General features: G+C 32.0%; 2 protein-coding genes across 2 annotated transcripts in view; one reads left to right on the top strand and one right to left on the bottom strand.

Moving 5' to 3' along the window:
• Nucleotides 1-626: 626 nt before the first annotated feature.
• Nucleotides 627-9609, bottom strand: LOC134701420 (JNK1/MAPK8-associated membrane protein-like). Its single transcript, XM_063562567.1, has 7 exons — nucleotides 9514-9609; nucleotides 6953-7020; nucleotides 6363-6526; nucleotides 5466-5669; nucleotides 3896-4065; nucleotides 3157-3233; nucleotides 627-1389 (listed from the first exon to the last, which is right to left on the bottom strand). Exons 1-7 carry the CDS (start codon nucleotides 9569-9571, stop codon nucleotides 1102-1104), a joined length of 1029 nt encoding a protein of 342 aa, XP_063418637.1. The 5' UTR covers nucleotides 9572-9609; the 3' UTR covers nucleotides 627-1101.
• Nucleotides 9610-9685: 76 nt separating this feature from the next.
• LOC134701472 (transmembrane protein 62-like) overlaps nucleotides 9686-17187 on the top strand; it is a 42310-nt gene continuing 34808 nt past the window's right edge. Inside the window, exons 1-4 of the mRNA XM_063562627.1 lie at nucleotides 9686-9856; nucleotides 14410-14521; nucleotides 15464-15601; nucleotides 16108-16153. Of these exons, the coding sequence (XP_063418697.1) occupies nucleotides 9698-9856; nucleotides 14410-14521; nucleotides 15464-15601; nucleotides 16108-16153 (455 nt within the window). The 5' untranslated portion in view covers nucleotides 9686-9697. The remainder of the gene's footprint in view (nucleotides 9857-14409; nucleotides 14522-15463; nucleotides 15602-16107; nucleotides 16154-17187) is intronic.

Below are 17187 nucleotides of genomic sequence, written 5' to 3' on the forward strand. Positions count from 1 at the left end.
CATTGGCTAGAGGTATAGGGGGACGGTTGAGATCTCACAAACATGTTCAACCCTGCCACATTTTTGTGCCTGTCCTAAGTCAGGAGCCTCTGGCCTTTGTTTAAGTCTTGTATTATTTTAACTTTTAGTTTCTTGTGTACAATTTGGAGTTTAGTATGGCATTCATTATCACTAAACAAGTATATATTTGTTTAGGGGCCAGCTGAAGGATTCCTCTGGTTACGGGAATTTCTAGCTGCATTGAAGACCTGTTGGTGACCTTCTGCTGTTGTCTGGGCTATGGTCTGATTGTTGTCTCTTTGATACATTCCCCATTTCCATTCTTAATTTTATTGAATGCATGTTTGTTTCTTTAATAGGTAGATGAAAGTCAAAAAGAAGAAAAACAAAAAGTCCACAAAATACTGCACAGAAAACTTATGAATCAGCTCATGAACCCCACATAAAACCCAGTTTCTTCTCCATCAGTGACATAGATTGAGATATGTCAAAGTTGGTAATGAACTTACAAGTCAAAGTAGAGGGCATAAAGACTTCAATAAATGGGACATATAAATGTTTGTATGAAAAAGTTGATTTATTTGTTCTTTATACACAACAATAAAAATAAGACTAATAATTAAAATTTAAAAGGTTGATGATGTCATTGAAAATTATGGATGTAATCCATAAATAAAAGTTCCATTCTTCCCTTTACGTAGAGTTTGTGTCATGAATAAATAAACCTTGTTGATGTTTCCAATTGAATCTTAAAAATAATTCACAGTGTTTAACTGTTCTTTTTAAAAGTTAAAAAAGTAACATACTTTACATCAATCATAGAACATAATTAAACAATAAAGAACAATATTAGTTCACATTCATCCACATTTATCACAAATTATGAAACAGTTAAAATTAAGGTACCATAAATAAAAGCTTTGGTAAATATAAGGAAGGCTGCCGTGGCCATATCTCTGCAAGATAATCTTGGCTTCCTAAACCAGTTTAAAGTCTTAAAACCAGTATGAGTTGTATAGAACTTCTACCACTTCATAAAATGGAATATTATCATATGAAATGATTTTACAGTAATAGTTTTCACTCTCAACAGCCTTGACATCAAGTATTCCAAAACTGAAGATTTGTCCCCCTTGCTTCAGCTGAGTATCTATTGGTCGAAATGTCTACATGTGATACTCTTTCCACATAATCTGGATCTGTGAATTTTACTGTACATATATAGAAGAACACAGGCAGGGGAACAGTAGCCAGAAGTGAGAGATGGAATGTAAGATTGGTCAGCTGGGTCATGGAGATGATGGCATATGCATGAAGTATCCAATGACCAACAAGAATGATTAAGTTCCTTGCATCACAGAAGTTATTTTTAAACAATTGTTTCACCTCCTGTAATAAACAAAAAAATAATTTACATAAATGAGATGCATACATGTTTTACAACTATTATACTTCTTTATTTTTGCTCAAATTTGAATGCATGTACATGTACTCTTCATTTCCTGGTAAAAAAATTCTTATTTTCGTAACATTTTGTGAAAGCGGTGACAAACAATCATGAGGAAAACATGCATTATTTTACCCCTGGAGGTTAATAATAATCAAAATACTAGTACAAGAAATATTGCAATAAAAATAAGAAAATATAAATAAAATGCATCACTGAGCACAGCCTATTACGACCTCAGAGGTAGAACCCTGAACAGTTGGTGCATTAGTTTGGACAGAATATTCAAGCTTGATACTGTCTTTATTTGGATTGTGATCAAATTTATGACATAATTTAGGTGTTGACATGAATATCAATTGTATGGTCATTTTTATAAATTTCCTGTTACAAAACTTTAAATTTTTTGAAAAAACTAAGGATTTTCTTATCCCAGGAATAAGATTACCTTAGCCGTATTTGGCACAACTTTTTGGAAATTTGGGTTCTCAATACTCTTCAACTTTGTACTTGTTTGGCTTTATATTAACTATTTTGATCTGAGCTTCACATGTGAGTATTAAATTAAAATCCTGGTAACAATTAATTTTCTGAAACAAAATAAATGTGGTCAAAGAAAAATCTTTTTGGTCCCCAATTCCTTAATTTGTTGGTACCATAACCCCCAAAATCAATCCCAATCTTCCTTTTGTGGTATTGAACTTTCTTTGAAAATTTGACAAAAGTGATAGTCTGGAAACCAAATGTCTTAATTTGACGAGGATTATTAGGACACAGAGGATGACGCTGACGACAATATCATAGCATTATACGAACCCAAAAAATGTTTGTGGTCATATAAAAAGAAGATGTAGTATGATTGCAAATGATACAACTCTCTAAAAGAGACCAAATGACACAGACATTAACAGATATGGGTCATTGTATGGCCTGCAATTATGAGCAAAACCTATACTGCATAGTCAGCTACAAAAACACAGAAATCGCAAATGTAAAACAATTCAAACAAAAAACTAACAGTCCAACTGATTTAACTCTTGTCTCTATTTCTTACCAGTTTAATCCTTTTGCTGACCTGTTAATAAATATTAATTAATCAACCCTGTGGCTTGTTTAATTTGATCTCAATTTATCATAGGTCAAATTCAATTGTGACATCAAATTTTCTTGCTTTCCTTTTAATTTCCTGTTATGATGTCACAAATAATACAACCTTGACCATGTCTGATGATATTTAATAGAAAGAATACATCTGTTTGAAGAATTTTGGAAAAGGAAGTATTAAGTTTGCCTGCATATCATCTATAAAATCATTAAAGAAAAAGCTAAATCTACCACCAAATTTGATATTTTTCAACAGTTTAATTCTAAATATTTAAAATGCAAGACTGTCTTGAGTGGAGAAATATTGTATTAACTCTACATATATTTATTGTATGTTGTAAGAGGGTCTCATTGGGGGGTTCCGATCCCGGATCCTGCTTACCGTTTTGTCAGATTCCCTTATACTGTTTACACTATGTAACTAAGCAATTTTCATTTTTTTGTCATTTCCAGGGTCCCGCAAGACCTCATTTCCCGTTTTCATGACACAATAATCTGACTTTCACGTGTCAGGCTTACAAAAGAATTGGCCTACCCGCGTTACGCTGAGACCCTAATGAGATCCACTTGTAAAACTTGACATTTTTATGAAAATCAAGACTTACCAGTACATTAGTACTTGCTAAATGAGCTGCACTTGTAACCAGTGATATTACCAACATTATGTATGGAAAGGCATAATCTGAAAATATAAAATATAGACTTGTAACCAGTGATATTACCAACATTATGTATAGAAAGGCATAATCTGAAAATATAAAATATAGTACAGTATAAAATCAATAAAATCAATGTAAATATCTGATATAGCCAAATCAATTCAATCTTAAGTTCTTTTCATAAATGTGGGGCAACTGACCCTATTTGTGTGAAAATTAATGACATTATTAAATGTTCAAACTAACTTTCTTTCACCAAGGTGATAGTTGAGATAAGGCCTTGAAGGCATAAAACTTTGCTCAGTGCTCGGAGCACAAAAATCATGCTCGAAACATGAAATCCAGCTTTTTGATTGTTTGATTCTTGAGTCTGAGAACAAAACTTGTGCTCGAAAGTTTTATGACTGTGAGGCCAGCTATTTGATTGGTTGATTTTCGAGTCTGAGTACAAAAATCATGCTCGAAAGTTTTATGACCGTGAGGCCAGATAGTAAGATCACTACTTTTTTACTTACCACTACTGCAACTGGAAACGTAGCACATAAGTTTCCTCTTTCATTACTTTGGTATTTTAAACTGGTAAAAAGTATGCCTTTTCATAAATATGATCTGTGCTTGTCTATGGTTACTGAATATATTATCCAAGCATTTAAAGCACACGATATTATAAATAAACCTGACTTACACAATAGTCCACCAAACATGGCCTGCAGGACAATTAATATTGGATGGAAATACAAAGCAGCATAAATGGATTTAGTCCCTTTGGTATCTACACATCTGTATGATATTAGTGGTCTAAACAACATCATAAACAGCAAAGAAAAGGCATAGTATATCATACATATCGTGTATCTGAAAAAGAAATTCAAACCCTTGCAATTTTCTGCAATAAAATTCAAGAAATACGGGTAAATTGGTAACAACATCTTTTTGTAATGAGTTTTTAAAGATTTACAGCTAAAATTTAATAAAAAGACATTTGGGCTGGCTATATGGTAGGTATGGCTAAGTTTATATCAGAATCCTCTATTGGCCTGGATTAGGTACTACAATTTCTTAGGAAAACAGGGATTTTTTTAGTAGTGTGTGTTTTTGTATTTAGTCCTTACATGTACGTTCATTTAGAAACTGAAATGAAGAATGCATTTAACCAATAGCATCAGGAGCCTGTAATTTAGTGGTTGTCATTTGTTTATGTGTTACATATTTGTTTTTCGTTCATTTTTTTTACCTAAATAAGGCCATTAGTTTTCTCTTTTGAATTGTTTTACATTGTCTTATCGGGGCCTTTTATAGCTGACTATGCGGTATGGCAATTTGCTCATTGTTGAAGGCCGTACGGTGACCTATAGTTGTTAATGTTTGTGTTATTTTGGTCTTTTGTGGATAGTTGTCTCATTGGCAATCATTCATCTTCTTTTTTATATGTAACTAATATGAGTGCATATTGCACGCATGCAACAGTATTTAAAATATAAAATTCCTATTTTCCTACTGTTGTTTGTTGATATGGTTCACAAGTGTTTCTAGTTTCTTGTTTTTTATATAGAGTTGACCATTACTTTTCTTATTTGAAAGGTATTTCATGATCACTTGTCATATTTGGAGCCCTTTATAGCTTACTGTTAGGTGTAAGCAAAGGCTTTGTATTGAATGGTGTACTTTGATCTGAAATGGTTTACTTTTTACAAATTATGACTTGGATGGATTGGAGTGTTATCTTATTGGCACTATTGTCACATCTATTAGCTTAATTTCCTGTACAATGATGATTTGTGTAGTTATACGGACTAGGGTTGCAGAATAAACATGTAGAATACTTACAGCGGATACACAATTTCTTGTGTACAGTGTAGAGTTGTTGTGTAGTTTGGACTTGGGTTGGAGAATATACATGTAGAATACTTACAGTGGATACACAATTTCTTGTGTACAGTGTAGAGTTGTTGTGTAGTTAGGACTTGGGTTGCAGAATATACATGTAAAATACTTACAGCGGATACACAATTTCTTGTGTACAGTGTACTGTGTAGAGTTGTGTAGTTTGGACTTGGTTGCAGAATATACATGTAAAATATTTACAGCGGATACACAATTTCTTGTGTACATTGTAAAGTTGTTGTGTAGTTTGGACTAGGGTTGCAAAATATACTTGTAGAATACTTACAGCGGATACACAATTTCTTGTGTACAGTGTAGAGTTGTTGTGTAGTTAGGACTTGGGTTGCAGAATATACATGTAGAATACTTACAGTGGATACACAATTTCTTGTGTACAGTGTAGAGTTGTTGTGTAGTTTGGACTTGGGTTGTACAACATGGAATACCAATCTGAGAGTTGTTTGACTTTACACGATCGTATGTTAAATGTACCAATCGGGTCCACCAATAATATTGTAACGATACCAGACAAAACACTTTCAATAAATGCTGATACATGAAGGATGATTAAATTACTGTAAAAAACAAATTGTATTATTCTCAAGTCACATCTGGGATAAGGCATATTATATAGAAACAGGAAATCAATTATGAGCAAATCAAGTTCCATAACTCCATAACTAGTTAGCACATAAGGGTAAAGATTGCGTTAATTTATCAGTGGGAAGTAAAATTCAGTATTGCATTGTAAATAAAGCATTTGTTGTAGTTATAAATTAGGACGTTAATTTTCTCATTTGATTTATTTCACATTATTCATGTTGAGGATTTTATAGCTGACTATACAGAATGTGTTTTCACATTAGTCATTTTGACATTTATCTCTAATTGCTTATATCCATTTACATGTATACCATAATGATTTCATAATGTCTTTTGATAAAAAGAAACAAGTGGTACTTTTTTTGTACTACCCTCAATCACAACATTTCTCAATTCACTCAAAACCAACAAGAATAATGTCTAAGTTAATTGGAATTACATTTAAAAGTCATATTGTACATATTTTCATAATAAAAGAAAATACTATATCAGAATGAGTACCAATTTTCTTGAACTTTTGTCATTAGATTCTTGGAATGATTAATTTCCATTGTTTTTCTCTCGTCTATTTGTAAAATCAATTAAAGGTTTTTATTTACTACAAATACCTACAAAGGAAGTTTTTAGATTTTTTACATGAACTTTTAAATACTTAATTTACTTACTTTTTTCTTCTATTTGTAAAATCTATGAAGAACCAATGAAGTAATAAAGACAACAAGGCCATGAATCCCAGAAAAAGCCAGTCATAAAATGAAGGTTCTTCTTCACATCTCTTACAAATAGAGTTTTCAGAACTATCATCAGGCTGGTAGCCTCTCACACAAGCCTGTCAGAAAAAATAAATACATTGTAAATAGATTCATTCCAAAAATTGTTTACACAATTGTCAAAATTTCTGAAGATTGCTGATGACTGTATTGTGATAAAATTGAGAAAGGAAATGGTGAATATGTCAAAGCCACAACCACCCGACCATAGAGCAGACAACATGTATCTTTGATGAAAAATTTATTGTATGTGTTTATAGGTTTAGTTGTTTATGTATCGTAAAGCCATTTTTCACTTATTTATCATGTATGCCAATCTAGAACAAAGTAGTGTTATAATTCATATAGCATTAACATGTTCTTGTCTTGAATATGCAATTAATTTGCAGTTGGACATTAAATATTATAGCCATCCATCTTCATCATCATCAATTTATACCAATGAATGATATAGACTCAAAAGTTATTAATAAAACTATAAATACCCCACAATTACTGAGTGTTCCATTCTGTAGTGTTCTTCCACAGTAAAGACCAGGACATTTTTCTGAAACTGAAAAAAATTGAAAATATCAGTAAGCTGGTAAATTCTACTACATGTACATAATGTACATTGTACCAGTAATCTACCAGAATGCAGGACAGACAACAAGTCATAGTAAACGTAAAAGTTTTATCAAATTTTGTGAGGAGCGACATAATGGAACACAGCAGAGTTCACCAACTGGTTTTTTTTTATCATGTTGAATCTTCGGTTTTCTATACAGTGTTTAGTGATTTCCATTAGTCTTTGAACAAGACAAATCAGGATAGAGTTGCACATTTATTATTCATCTTATCAAATTTATACATATTCATATGAACTACTACATTTTGACAATTTGGGATGAATAGATACGCAGGAACGTTTACATAGGACTGAATTTTGTTTTTGTTTTATGAGGTTTAAGATTTCCAATCATATAGATCATGTAGAAAGTTCAAAATTTACCTGATAACTGAGCTAATTTTTAAACATAACAACATATTAAACTATGGTACTTCATATAAATTAACAATTGTAACATGGAAAGACTGTTATTTAACTATAAAATATGAAGGTTTCCATATGTGTAATCAATGTAATCACGTCCATGGTATCAGGTTGTTCGTAGTGATCGAACATAAAACACTTTTCACACACTTCATGTTGCACCCCACACTTTCACCCCTGGTTCTGAATCATTCGACTTTTATTCAAATAATGGTTGAATTATTTGATGTTGTTTATATCATAATATTCATATTTTCATGGAATTTTTTAAATGAAAAATGTTTGTTTGTCAGTTTGTTATTAGAAGCTTTGATTATTATAAATTGTGATTTATTCAGTATTAGTATAAATAATTAAAGATTTATTGAAAATTGAAAATGAAAGATAATTATAATTTTACAGCTACTGTTAGCATCTAATTGGTTAAAATCATACTGTGATTCGTCAAAATATCCTTATTGTGATTCGTCAGAGGTCTGAAATAATTATATCGTCAAAATATCCTTATGGTGATTTGTCAGAAGTCTCAAATAATTATATCATCAAAATATCCTTATTGTGATTCGTCAGAAGTCTCAAATAATTACCGCTTCCATCATTTAAAGAAAAAAATAAACGTCAAAATCAGTCGATGTTTTATTGTCTGAAAGAATGTCAATTTTATTGCCATACAAAAAAAATTAGCATTAACGTCATTTGGCAAGACTTTTTACCATTATTTGTCATGAAGGGACCCGCCATTACGACCCTAACCAGCCTTAACAGAAGTCTAGTCTATCGCTTATAAGTCCAATTGATGACGGCAGAGGAAACAATACCTAGACACCTTTATTATAGTTTTTCTCTCAAAATAACCCAAACAATAATCATAAGAGAGGATAACAAATGCAACTATGAAAAGATGATTAATTTAAGGAAGAGAGGCAACACACAAAATGAGGTCTTCATGTTTAATAGTATAGTAAGATAAAAAAAAACTTATTTTCTTTAACTTCATTTACTGAACCTGGGAACAGTACATGTATATCTAACGGGAAATGAATCTGATCATGCTGATAGGCTTTTCAGTATAAAATTGATGAAATCTTGTACCTCCCGAGACTTCCGAGATTTATAGATTTTGGTAGCGTCTGACTGAAAAAATATCGGAACTGCTCAATAAATTAACCACATAAATCTAATCATAAATAAATACAAGTTTTATCATAAAGTAAATACATTTTGTCATATAAAATTACCAAAATAAGTTTGATTTATTTAATGTAAAGTGATTTATTATTTGTTGGGAAATTTGAGAATTATCGCGGCAATCACCGCCATTTTTTCATTATCCTGTTTACATTGTGTATCATTCTGTGATGAAATGAATGCAATTTTAACAAATTTGCTGTGACAGAATACAAGATTTATTCTCTTGCATTACTATAAAACTAGTTTGAATGACATTCTATGGATATTATTAGAAATTATTAGGATAAAAGCAAGTCCGTATTTTACACATGTCTGTTTCCGTATCGAATCTTTATTACCTATGACCCGACGATAAAATCGACTACAATTAGTTAGTGTCAAGTCCCGTCAATATATATGTTCCTGACTGAACTTATAGCAATACACAAACTTAAAACATTTTTAAGAACCTGTTTTAAACACAAAACCTTTTAAACAGAACCAGGAATAGGCAGGATGTGGACGTGAGGGATGCATTCATGCAAAAGTAAGGGGCTTGCAACGTGAATGGGAGCGAATATGATTTTAGATGCATGGCCGAGGATTCTTCAACTATTCTTTAACTAACACCTCAATGGATGTTTCAAAACAAGATCCTTATCATAGTTATGTTGCAAATGTTGTTATACATTTACATGTGTAGTGTCAGTGTAGGTGGTTATGTTTTTGCAGGTTTTTTTCTAATTTTAGGGTAAAGTGAAGAAAAAGCTGGAGGTTAAAGAGTCTATCAGTTGTGCTAATTGTCTGACAATCAGACATTGATTTTGGGTCTTTCAATATAACCTTTCTGTCCTAATGATACACCATAGATTACAGGAAATAATAAGAGAAACTTCAGCATATTTTGTTTGACATTTGATCTGGTCCTTGTGTTTTTGTTTGTCATACGGACAAAGGGTTATTTCTGAATCCGGTAACCAGTGTTGAAAAACTCTTTTTAGTGGAGATACGGAAGTCGAATCAGCCAATGCAGCCGAAACAAAAAATGTTGTCGTTTTTGATAAAATCGACAATATTTCTGTGGTATTCAGTAGCGATAACTTCCAGTAAAAGTCACGAGACTAAGCATAGTTTACAACTGACAGATCCAACATCTGAATTGACGAATCTTTTCTGGTTTGTTCAGGTATATCAACCGGCGTTGCAAAAATTATCATGATTCATGAAACATGTGAAATCAAATTATGTGAAATTCTAAATGAAAATTGCATCAGAAAAAGTATATTTCAAAGATAAAATGTTCACAGGAAATTTATTTCAACCACGTTCTGAACCTTTATGTTCTGAACACAGGCACTTGTCTCAGAAAAAAATTTACCTATATACCTTGTTATATTAAGGTATATAGGTATTTTTTTTTTCTGAGACAAGTGCCTGTGGTTCTGAACCTTTACGTATTTAATTTCTTTTACTGTCCTACAATTAATGATAATTTATCATGCTTTATCATCGTGTAATGTGTTTTCGTACTAATAACAATTTTCACTGCTTACAGTTTTCACTGTTGAGTTTTTATTCCGGTGTTTACTCAAATTTAAAAAGCATGTCCTGTAGATTGATTTAAGGTATCTAGATTTTTTTTCAATGCTTACTACGATTTTTTACTGTTTCCGATTACTTTGCGATTTTTGTATGTCAAAAAAACGGCGTCATATGTTTTCGTATGAAATAAAAATTGGATCAGTATACGGACAGGAAATGACTACAAAATCCGGAAATTAATATTTTCTAAAGTCGTGGCTCTAATGATCGCTTGAATCATAAAAAAAGTAAATAAATACTTTTCAGTACTAAACATTACTAGTAAATAGTTTTAGGTTGGTAAATTGTGTGCTGAAATTTTAAGATTTTGATTAATTTCAGATTGGCACCTGGTTTGTACAAAATACATTATTTTTTCTAAAATAAAATGCAGTTTTCAAAATTTAGGATTAAATATAAAAAGTCAAGACGGTTTCATCTTCATGAATCAAGGATGTATACAAAAAAATTATAAATGAAATATTGAATAATTAGATTTTGAACAACCATTTTATATAAGAACCCTACTAATTTTAACTCGCTGGTTTGTAATTAAAACGGTCCAAAAAACACATGACAGTCATATGTCTTGAAGATCCGGTATCTGACTTGCAAAAAACATATCTGGACTTTATTTTAACCCTTCAGAATTTTTTTCTATAGCTATTCTAGTGATGCATATTTTTGACATTAAATAAAAATGGCTAAATAGGTCAGTTTTATTTAATTTGTTCTAACGTCTTTAAAAAGCGACGTTGAATATGTTTTAAATATGTCAAGTTGTAGTGGTGTTGTTGTTCTAAATATAGAAACCGAAAAACACGCCACAATGTACGCGTATGCAGCCGAAACCGACGAAATGTGGTTGATACGAAAACATATGACATACGAAAACATATGACACGACGATATATTTTTGCATCAGATCATAAACCATTTATATCTTTAATATACCTTTATCTTTGGGTCGTTACATAAGCCACCTTTATACCTTTATCTTCAGGTCGTTACAGAAGCTTATAAGCATACCTGTCAACCTCTGAAAATGAAAAGTCAGGTCATGACCTGCATTGAGAAAAAAAATCTCAGGTCATAACGCGTACGACATTTTGCGGGCTTAATTGAAGAACAAAAATATGTTTACATATAATTTATATAGTCAATATGTATATGAAACAGTTAGAACATGTATACAAGTTTATTTCAGACTATTGTTATATTCCATAGTAGCAGACTTGGCATTCTTTAAAAGAACTGCACTTGGTTTCAGTTCATAGCAATGCAAATGTGTATTCATTTTACAAGGAAGAAGAGCACACAGTGTATCCTTATTAAGATCAGCCCTAAACTCTGTAGCTATTTTCTTTACTAAAGAAAATGCCCTCTCACTGTCTGCATGCTGTTTGGCAAAACCAGTAATGTTTTAGCAAGTTTTGACAAAACAAAAAATCTTGGCTTGTTAAGAAAAATGTCATGCAACTTGGACATTTCGCCCCAAAATGTACCAATGTCAGTTTCAGGGGAAGTGCAAAGTGGAAGTTCATCTAATGGGGTCAACTGATAGTCACTGAACTCATCTTGTAGCTTGTTGAAAATATCGTTACGTAGCTCAGGTAAACAGTCCTACATTTTGACTTTTGGTTACATTGAAAAAGACCGATAAAACCGAAGGTCGTATTACTTCTAAATACCGGAAACAATTCCGGTCAGAAATCCGGGTGAAACGGGTAATGTTAGAAATTCCCGGGACCCGCCGGGTAAAGAAAAACTCCCGGGTGAGAGGTGAAAATAACGGGTGTCACCCGCAAAAAACGGGTGAGTTGACAGGTATGTTATAAGTCTAACAACTTTTCGTCAGGTTTTGAAACTCCTTAATAAAATAAGGGGTATCAGGTCCGTTCGCGCCCAATATACTTTCACACCCTTCACGTTCACACATTGCACGTTCACACCCAAGGTCTGTTCGCACACTACACTTTTGCGCCCAATTTTAATTCAAATTCCTGTTGAATAATTTGAAAATCATGACTGATGTTTTTAATTGCTATCGTGGAAATACTGAATGTATTTATAGCTTGGTATGAGTAAAAGATTGAAGATTTTAAATGAAAAACACAAAAGATAATTGTTTTTAACAGCTTGGTCCCTTTGATCTGTAACAATGAAACAATAAAATATAGCAATACACTATTACGTATAACCAAAACATGATCAAACAGATGATAAAATTTATTCAACACACAAAAAAAACGTAGTCAGAATCTCACTCCATTTTGAAACAAGTCAATGAAACAAAGTTATAGCAATACACTAACCAAAACATGATTTAGAGTTATTCAACACAAAATAAAACTTTGACAGAATCCCACTTTATTTACAAAGGAATATTATTTTTTTTAACAATACACTATCCAAAACATAATTAAGATTTATTCAACACAATAAAAAATGCTGAGACAACAGAAACAATTACACTTATATACTTACTTGCCAAAACTTGATTACAAAACCAATAGACCACTTTCGAGTTCATCCGTCACCGGCAAAAACTCGTCAATTATACACGCCTTTATGACGTCATTTACCAGATAGAGGGGCTCGCCTGTATCCCTGCACTATTTACGTTCATCAAGCGTCTTAGTGATCGTTTTTGTGCAGGATAAACTAGAAATAATGGTTGCTCTGTAGGTACTTCCTGACAATTCCCTAATGACAGCAGTGTTGATTGTCTATTTTCAGAATTCAATTTGCCGAATAATTCGTACAATATAGAATTATAATTTTCCAACCACTCGCTCAACCTTGTAAGGAAGTGACGACGCCCCTAAACGCACAGATGACTGCGATAAAGGCGCGTATAATTGACGAGTTTTTCCAGTGACGGATGAACTCGAAAGTGGTCTATTAAAATTGGGTGCGAACATGTAGGGTGCGAACAGACTTTGGGTGCGAACATGTACATGTAGGGTGCAAAAGTGAAAAGGGGCAAACATGAGTGGGTGCGAACATGAATGGGCAGGAACGGATCCTGATTCAAATAAGGGCATGCCAAAATAAGAACCAATTATGCATGTCAAATAAATTGGAAATGATGCTAGTAATAAGTCAGTTTTGGGCAAAGAAAATTTCCAATATTATACATGTACATGTACCTTAATAAAACACAAGGTGCTGTACTAAACTAGATCTTGCATTTTAGAAAAATGTCAGACAGTAGCCAAATTCTGTTATATCGCCCCTGTTATATGCCAATTTCTCGGTTGTTGAAATTACCAGTTTTAGTGGGGTTGACAGCTGAGAAATCGGCTTATAACAGAAGTTGTTCCCCAGCTGACATTTTTCTAAAATGCGAGTTAAGTATCTTGTGTTATATTAAGGTATACAGGACATTTTTTTCTGAGATAAATGCCTGTGGTTTTAGTTTGTCATATCTGTTGAGACTCACATGGTACCATATGACAAATTTTCTAGTACATGTATGTATCAACAGTATCATTACTTCTGACATCACTGTTGAGCGAATGGGAGAAAAAGTTTGATGCTATATTGCACAAATTTGTATCTGGAAATAAAAATCTACTTAGTTAGTCACCCTCCCTTTAGGGTCACCCTCCCTTTAGTTGTGGGGACCTTGAGATTATGGCTAAATTATGCACCTTACTGAACATAAATTATTTCTAGATTATCCTGCAGAATAACTATCCTGAATCTTGATGCTTAAAACTGAAGTAGGTGCTGTCATAAGGGATTGAATAATCTACGTTCTTTTCAACTAAAGACATGATTTGAGAAAATTAGCCTATTGCAAAGACATAAAGAAATAGCATATTGCTTAACATAGAAAGCAATTTTACTATGAATTATAGTCATATTATTCCTGAATGTTTTCATTTGTTTATAATTGTCATTTTTGTGATTGGTTTTGTTGTTTTATTGCCTACATGTATGTTCAGACTCAAGATTTTGAAACAGTTTTACTTCTGATATGACTGAATGTATAAAGTACATTGTACATCAGATATTTATACTCAAATGAGTTCCTTACTTTGATTGCAATCAAGTGAATTTTATAAATTTATTTACTTGTCCTGAATTTTAGTTTTGCCATGTAATGTGTCATTCATAGGTGTTTACTAACTTGTATTGGTTCTATTTCAGGTTACAGATATCCACATCAGTAAATTCTCAGCTTTTAGTAGAGCTCCTGATTTGAAAAAGTTTTGTCTCACACATATAACAAATATACGGCCAGATTTTGTTATAGTTTCAGGTATGTAACTGTAGAAATACTAAATGTCTCATCTACAGCTGAGTAAAAAGTATCTTTTTTAGTTACCCATATTGTCCAGTTTTATTCGGAAGGTTGATTTCTTCATTTAGTGGTTGAACTATGAAAAAAACTGTTAGTAATTCAGTTTTAAATTTAATAATACCTTAAGACGTGAAAGATCCGCAATTGTGAAGAGTGAATAATTATTATAAAATCAACCAAAGAAATACTAACCAGACACATCATCCGCCATCTTTGCACATTAAATAATGGCAGATCACTTTTACAAACCATTTCCAATAATGAAATGGAATAAAAAAACATTTCCAATAATGAAATGGAATTTTGCATTAGTACTTTACCTTTGCTATACATTTGTGTAATGTTTTTTTCCTTGATAGTGTTCTTTTATTAACAGAAAATGTACCTCAATATTATTGGTCACCACTTTTTAAAATAAGTTACATATATACATTTGTACTTATATAAAAAAAAAAAGAAGATGTGGTATGGTTGCCAATGAGACAACTATCCACAAAAGACCAAAATGACACAAACATTAACAACTATAGGTCACCGTACAGCCTTCAACAATGAGCAAATCCCATACCGCATAGTCAGCTATAAATGGCCCTGATAAGACAATGTAAAACAATTAAAACGAGAAAACTAAAGGCCTTATTTACATGTATGTAAAAAAAATGAACGAAAAACAAATATGTAACACATAAACAAACGACAACCACTGAATTACAGGCTCCTCACTTGGGACAGGCACATCCATAAATAATGTGGCGGGGTTAAACATGTTAGCGGGATCCTAACCCTCCCCTAACCAGGGAAAGTGGTATAACAGTACAACATGAGAACAAACTATAATAACGAACTATATTAGTTTTGTGAAGATAAAGTAAATTCAATAATTAAAATGAACATTTTTAGGAGATTTAACTGATGCAAAGTATGCAGATAAACGAGGATCTAAACAGTTTATAGAAGAGTGGAAGCTCTATCAGAAAACTGTCAATGATTGTAAACAAGCATATGACACAACATGGTATGATATCAAAGGAAACCATGGTATGTATAATGAAAAATAACTCCACAGATGTATTCCTGTTGGTACAAAAATTTTAAACCTCTCAGAGCTGTAGAATTATAAACATGCACATTCAAAATGAGGTTATTATATTGCACCTTAGAGGCAAATTTACAATTTCACTTACATTTTCACTATACTTGAAAACCACTTAAACTTGAGATTTCAAAGTGTCTTCCAGGGTTCTATAACAGCCCTGAGAGTGATTTTTAGTTTACCTTTGCTCTCTGTATAACCCCATCATTTTTCTATTTATGAAATTAAATTAATTGATTATGCATACTCTTTATAGTAAAAAGATATGTTTCTACAACTATAAAAATGTATTGAATTATCTCAAAATCTATTACAGAAAAGAAAGAATTTTACTACATTTTTGTAATATCAAATTTGATTCATATAATTAGACAAACATGAATAATATTTTTTTCATGAATACAAAAAGAATCATTGAATGAAAAATGTCAGCCGTTTTCCTTAATTGTAGATGCATTTGATGTGCCAGGAGATTTTGACAAGAGGAACTTGTTTAGGTATGTCAGTACAGCAGTGACCCCTGTAGAAAAAGTATTTATTAGATAGGGCCCATAAATTTGAGTTTCAGTTATTTCCCTTGTTCATCAGTTGTAGCAGATTTTTTTTTACCCTTTTCTGTCAGTCTGTAGGTCCCAAAATTGGTTTCTGTTCTCTAACTGTAGTTTGCCTCAACCAAAAATTATAAAACTTATACATACTGCTTATTACTACAGAACTCAGATCAAGATCCAAACAAGTTGGCATCACTTTTACCATTCTTGAGTTACACCCCTTTATAATGTTATATGCAAGTGGGGGCTCCATCTTTGTCCCTTAAACACATTCTGCATTTATTTATTTTAACATCCATCCTTTAATATTATGATTTATCCCAATGTTTTTTAAGATTCTTAAGCTGAAAATTTCTGTTTATGTATTTATGTTTCCAGTGAAATGGGGAAATGAGTGTCAGTTTTCACATATGATATATTGACCCATAAATCTGTCTGTATAACAGAACATAAATAATTTGAAAACAAATGCAACATCGCCAGTCAATAGGATGAAATAAAACACCAGTCATTCGATGAAGCCTAAATACTGTAATAATCCGTTGTTTAAATAATTTTAAATGAAACCTTAGTAACTGTTGTCAGCAAATAAATGAACATGTTACAGTGACTTAACTGTTAGTGTTGCTCTTCACCAATTGCAACTCATTCAAATTTTGACCAAATTGCAATTTGTTTTATAAAATCAAATTGTTCAACTGGTCAGAAATTTGAACCAACTGCTGTAGAAAACCACAGCCAAGTCATGAAAGTGCAAGGTGATAAAATCAAATATACTTACAATCCTATAAGACTTTAACTCCACTGTAATGATGTTGTGACAAAATTAGTTTATCAGTTTGTATTGGTATATTATAGTCATTTCCATGCTGAAGGGGAAATGTTTATTTTGAATTGCTATAAAATTGTCCAAACTAAGCTTTCATATAGTTTTTCTTTCTAAAAGTAGTCTATATTTATAAGAATCAGACATTATGTGA

Source organism: Mytilus trossulus, unplaced genomic scaffold, assembly GCF_036588685.1.
Source record: "Mytilus trossulus isolate FHL-02 unplaced genomic scaffold, PNRI_Mtr1.1.1.hap1 h1tg000244l__unscaffolded, whole genome shotgun sequence".
Classification (NCBI taxonomy): domain Eukaryota; kingdom Metazoa; phylum Mollusca; class Bivalvia; order Mytilida; family Mytilidae; genus Mytilus; species Mytilus trossulus.

Bases quoted from the DNA above. Each gene is read 5' to 3' on its own strand.
- LOC134701420 (XM_063562567.1), bottom strand. From the start codon at position 9,571: ATGCTGAAGTTTCTCTTATTATTTCCTGTAATCTATGGTGTATCATTA. The intron at 7,021-9,513 runs GTTATATTGAAA...AATTTTTTTCAG, and splicing joins TGTATCATTAGGACAGAAAG to TTTCAGAAAAATGTCCTGGT. The intron at 6,527-6,952 runs GTATTTATAGTT...TTTTTCTGACAG, and splicing joins GAACACTCAGTAATTGTGGG to GCTTGTGTGAGAGGCTACCA.